Source organism: Aspergillus fijiensis (genome assembly GCF_003184825.1).
Source record: "Aspergillus fijiensis CBS 313.89 unplaced genomic scaffold BO72scaffold_96, whole genome shotgun sequence".
NCBI classification, from domain to species: Eukaryota; Fungi; Ascomycota; class Eurotiomycetes; order Eurotiales; family Aspergillaceae; genus Aspergillus; species Aspergillus fijiensis.
This window is the reverse complement of record NW_024469072.1, coordinates 87,903-94,261: the sequence shown is the minus strand read 5'-3', so window position 1 is coordinate 94,261 and position 6,359 is coordinate 87,903. Positions and strand designations below refer to the sequence as shown.

The 6,359-nt window shown below is 24.8% G+C and overlaps 1 protein-coding gene across 1 annotated transcript; it reads left to right on the top strand.

The window, feature by feature from the left end:
* BO72DRAFT_313633 (uncharacterized protein) lies at positions 1–1,109 on the top strand (the record flags this gene model as incomplete). Its single annotated transcript, XM_040940529.1, has 1 exon — positions 1–1,109. A coding segment is annotated over one exon (735 nt), but the record flags the coding sequence as incomplete, so codon positions are not given.
* Between the last annotated feature and the right edge of the window lie 5,250 nt (positions 1,110–6,359).

Here is a 6,359-nt window from a genome sequence, read left to right as displayed (position 1 = left end):
TCCTCCTCCTCCTCCTCCTCCTCCTCCTCCTCTTCTTCTTCCTCTTCTTCCTCTTCTTCCTCTTCTTCCTCTTCTTCCTCTTCTGCGCGGTGTCTGAACTCGACTTGCGGAGGATTGGAGCTGAATAAGATCTCGACCATCCAATGCATAGTGAACAACAATGCAAAGGTTGTACAGACTCTTGACGAGATCCTCCAGTGCCGGTGCTCCGAAGATGGGTACCAGCTAGCAATCCTTTTTGTGGTGATTCTCAAAGTCCTAGGCTGGTATGCGACAATCATTCGACCGCTCCTAGGTGTGGAGGCGCACAGTCCGAGAGCGGGAGAGGGGACGACGGGGCGTACCGAATCCCTCGTGGAGACTCAGCTTTTCTCCTCATCCTATATGGACTCTGGTCAGCAGATCTCGCCCAAAATCACCATGGGGCCCCCTCTCGCGTACGGGAGGGAAGGCGAGGGCAAGACTCGCATGGCGGCGCAGCTGATTCTCAGCCAGCTGCATCGCGTCCAGCGGCTCGTAAATATCCTATGCCACCGTTTCAAACTCCACAGCAACCGTGAACAGAACCCAGCCTGGAACTCCAGCACGGCGTCCACTGCCACCGAGCCCGAAGAACCTGCTGACATCGAGCATCTCTATCCTTTCTCAAGTCTTGTATTTGACCAGATCGAGAAGGATGTGCGCGGGCGTCTCCGATCTCTTTCCACCGAGCTCCTAGAGATGCTACGCTACTAGCGGTTATTTCTCCCTCAATCTCATACACACTTCCAGGATTCGTGGTTGTGGCTGTAATCCGGTTACGCGATCCAGTGCTTATTCATCTATGCGGCTTTCTTACAGAAATGTCCGTTAGTTAGGTCAACGATAATAACCAATCACCAAGCAATCAACGAACTAACCTCGGGCTCGCCCGCTTGAGCTTCCAAGTCCGTTGGGAATATTCTCTGGCAATCTGACTCAACTGCAAAGAACTGTCTTAAAGCCTCAGGAACAAGTCAGATAATGTTGACTCAATATATTAGTGGTCTGGTCCAGTAACCGCGATATGGGTAACGTAATCGGTAAGCGAGCTGGCAGCCGTATATTGCATAGGCCTAGGAATGATTGCGGTCCCGGTCCTGAAATTTAGGACCAGAACAGGACTATAAGATCTTTGGTCTTTACTTATATTACCTAGAAGTGTATTATAGTCCTCTGCAGTTCTAAACAGATTTTATTTTAAAAAACTATTTTTATATGAGTATACTAAAATCTTTTTTTTATTTATATAAATATAAATATTGTTTATAATATCTTATAAATTTAAAACAACAGTTTTATTTTATTACAAAATATTTTTTATTAAGTTTTTAATATATCATACTATTTCTTTAGCTTGATACTCCATATAATAGTAAAACGGTTACCCAGCAGCCAAAAACAGCTATACTTAACGCCGCTTTCTAAGTCTAACTAATACTTCGAGATTCTTAGTATTATATACTATATTTGCATGCCACCAGGCTTGTGATGGTACGGTCGATATAACGAAGATCTAATTAATATGATTAATTTCTTAATAGTTGAGATAAAAGAAGGTTCGGGAGATCAAAACCACTAAAAAATATTCGTTAGACAGAAACATACGGCAGAATAATTAATATCTATAAAATCTACTACAGATACTATCGTCTTAAGACTTGGCATCCACGCCAGCTAAATATATAAGAAATATTATTAACAATTTAATAGAAGGTTCGAAGATATAAAATTAGAAAGACAGTTTAAAACTATCTAAATATACAAAGCAAAAATACTATTACAAAAAAAAAAAACGAAGTAAAAAAAACAAACAAATAAATAAATAAATAAACGGTTAAACATATCCGAAGATATATATTTATAGTCTTAAACTAATTTGTTTACGGCGATATTTTTAGCGCGAATCTATTTATTATATTAAAGTTTAAATTTCTTCTAATATATAGAATACTAAGTAATAAGAATACGGTGACGTTTATATAGAATAGTTTGCTTATTTAAAATAATAAAAACTTTTCAGTAATTGTTTTAATCATAAAAATATTTATCTTTAATATACGAAAATTCGGAAAGAATACAGCTAACTATATAATATAGGCTCGAGCTGGGCGATAAATATAATAAAATATATTTTCTAAATATTAGATAAGTTGAAACGGTACACATACTTGCTAATAACTTTAAAAACTTTAAAAAAATTGATATATTGCTAAATTAAATTAATTTTTATATTTTTAAAAGTAGAAATAATATAATTATAGTATAAACGAAGATATACAGAGTCGCCGGATACAAAAAATACAAAAAAATACTTAGTAATATATATCTTCTTTATTCTAATAGCAGCAAATTTTAATACTTTTTTAATATTAAAATAATATAAATAGTTTTATACGGTAGACCCGAAGACGATCGATATAAAAATATTAATAAAAGCAACTTTCTTAAAATATCTAAAATATTAAATAAGATTCGAAAATTTATTTATTATAATATTTATATATTTAAATATATTCAAATAAAACAATATCTGTCTTTTTATAAAATTTCAAAAAAACAACAACTTCGAACTTTGGTTTTTGGATTTATTATTTTTTAACAAAATATCTTAGAATTAATCGACTTCTTAAGATCTAAATATGGTATTTTAAAACTTAAATATATCGACTTCTTGAATAAAAGAACTAGCCTAAGAATATTTATTGAAATAAAAATAAGTAAAAATCGTCTTAATTAAGTTCTATAGTTAATATAAAAATATATTAAATATAAGATGGTAAGACGATTTCTTAGTTGCGGCAGACAAAAAAATTAATAATAATAATAATAAATAGAATAGTAACCAGCTAGGATTTCTGCTAGATAATCGTATATTTTATTATTATCTTAATAATTTAGATTATTTATTCTGACTAATTGTTTATTTAGAAATATACCGCGGTGGAGTAATACAACTTAATATAAAAATAAAAAAATAGTTTTTGCTCAAAAAATAATATAAAGCAGGTATTATAATTAAAAATAATAATAACTAGAATAGTCTAGTTATAGCTTTAGAAATACCGAATAACAGTAATATTCTATTTATCGGTTTTTATAGTTAAACAGCCAGAAATCATACTAATATACTTTATAAACTTATTAATAATAATAAGAATTTAATTGTTCCTGTTCTTAATAAAAAAATATAATAAAATTTATAGTTATAATATAAAATAGTTCGGTAATAAGAACTATTAATTGTAGAGTACTATACAAACGGTATTTATAAATATCATTATGAAAATATTAAGAATATCAGCTAATATAGTTACGTAGATATTTAGATATTTTATAAATAATAAGATTATACAATTCGAAGACATATTTTTTAAAGTCTTAATAAGATTTTTTATTATATATTATATAAAAGAATTCGGGTACAAGTATATATAGAATATATATTCAAAGTTTCTTAATAACAGCATAACTATTATTTATAATAGTATTTGTTTGTTTAAGGATTTTAATAAATATAGACGCGGAGTCGACAAATTTAATTATACTAATATTAAAATTATATAAGATATGCTTTATTATATAAAACAAACTATTTTTTATAATATAAAAAAAATCCGCGGTAGACTCGGATTTAAAAATATAAATAATTTCAGAAGCCCGAGAATCTTAGATATAACTGTTATAAATATATTACTTTAAATTCTTAGTAATCTTAATAGTATAGATCAAACAGATATTTATAAAAATATTTTTAAAATCATATTCTTTAAATATAGAAGTATATATTATATTCTTTTATAATAAATAAAATAATATATTTATAACAGTATTAATAATACCGGGACGGTAATATATAATTAAGCAGAATTACTAAATATATTAATTTATATAAATAAAATGAAAATTAAGATATTTAATAGTAATAATATTAAAAGTAACTTACTTTAATAAAGCAACTATATTAGAATAATCTATATAGATAATTAAAAAAATATTCGGATATACAGCTTAAATTATATATTAAAGTTTTTAAAGTATTTATATCAAGTATAAGATTTTTAATTTAATAGACTAGTAATTCTTTTCGGCAGATGTTAAGATACAGCTAAGAAAAAGAATTAGTTTAATATATATATAAAAAAATAATTTAAATATATTTTTATATTTATAATTGTCAATATAGTAGAGTATTGCTTTATAACTATTATAAAAAATATTAAGATCTAGGTAGACTTGCTTAAACAGAATAAAATAAGCAAATTTAAGAATATTATTAAAATTATTTTAAAATATTTTAAATATATAAAGTTTTTCTTCAGTAAGATTAAAAATTAAAATCTTATTAATATAGTCCTAGTAAGATTATTTAAGATATTTAGACAAGCAGTCGGAAATATAAATATTTATTTAATTATTTAATAAAAATACTTTAATAAATAATTAAATATAAAGTAATTAGATTTTTTATTTTTAAAAAGAAAGTACTTTACTAGTATAATAATTTATATAGTAGCAGAACTAACTAGTTATATTAAGATATCAGTCTAACTATATAAGTATCTTTAGAAATAATAATTTACAGATAATAATAATCTTATTTTCAAAAATTAATAAGCGCCTAATGTATTAATATATTATTTAAATAAAAAAACAGAGAAAAAATCAATATATATCTTAGTCGGTTTTAGCTTATTATTTAAATTTTAAAATTTACTAAAAACTAAAGATAAGTGTTCGAGATATTCTTTATATTTTTAAAATATAATAATATTATTATTAATATACGTCTTAGCAAATATATAAAATTTATATAGATTTAGATTTATTTAGTGTTAAAGAAATAACACTATCACGGTGCAGACCTAAAGCACCTATTCTACCTTCTATATTCTGTTTATCTTATTAACCCGTTTGATCTGTTTGACCCGTTTAATCTGTTCAACCTGTTTAACTAATTTCTTTCTAATAATCTAACCGCCCTGCATATAATCTATAATTTTTTTAATTTTTTATTAATTTTTAATTCTGTTTATAGCTCTTCGAGCTACGTCTTATTTATAAATCTAAAAATAATCTAATCTAGTAGCTAGTAAAGAATCCAGAGAACTATTATAAAAAATTAGCTAGTTAAAATTATTATTTCTATTACTTTATCTAATTAAAAACTAAATATCAGCCTGCTTCTTAATACTATATAGCTTTTATTTTTAGAAATAATAGTATTAATAAAATACTAGTAATCCTGTAATTCCCAGCTATACCAAGTAATCTAAGAAAGTTTGTCTAATATATTAAAAAATATTCTAAAAAATAATATAATTATTATAATAAACTATACTAGTATACTGTAAGTACTAAGACTGCGCTTAGTAATACTTAGTATACTATTACAGTAAAAAATATTCTATTTATCTACTAGACTAAATAGATTTAAAAGAAAGAATCCGATTTGAACCATTAGTTTATAAGAATAAATACTGCCCAAGAAATTACTTTTAAAAAAAAAAACCAAGCCTAGACTAAATATATAAAAATTATCTAGATTATCACCCCTACAGTAAGTACTTTTATATATATTCTAAAATTAGTCTTTATTACTAAGAATACCGCAGATACTTTAATAAAAGTAATTATATTAATTAATTTTAAATCTTTTATTTTTATTTTTTTTTTTAAATATTTATTTAATTCTAATAAGTTTAAAAATAATTATACTAACTTCCGCCGATTTATTTTTTAAATTAAAAAAAAAATAAATATAAATATTAATTAATATACTACTACTACTGTTCGAAAGTTATATATTACTAGCTAATTAAATAAAATACTATATACTTAAATATAATTTTATATTAAAAATAAAAAATATAATATAAATAATTTTATTAATATTCTGTTTTTATTTAAATATTTTTTTAGTAATCCTAACTACGCCCGGACTATATATAATAAACTTTCTCAATTTCAATAAAAATTCTATAAGTTTATAATATTTTTTACTAAATTTAAATATTTTATTTAAAAAATATATATATATTCCGATACTCTTCTTTCTATATTAAAAAATAATATTAATAAAAAATTTAAAAGCATACTTCTAACTAATATTTTACTAAATAAAAACTATTATAATCTAGTTAATTTTTTTTAAATCTTAAACAACTATAATTTATAATATAATAATAAAATTTATAACTGCCTCTAAAGATTTTTTTTTAATTTTATATTTTATATTTTTAGAAATTAATATAAGCTTCGAAATAATAACTATATAAAAAAACCAGCTATTTTAAAATATAATTTTATAAATTTATTTATTATATATTACTAGTCTTTCT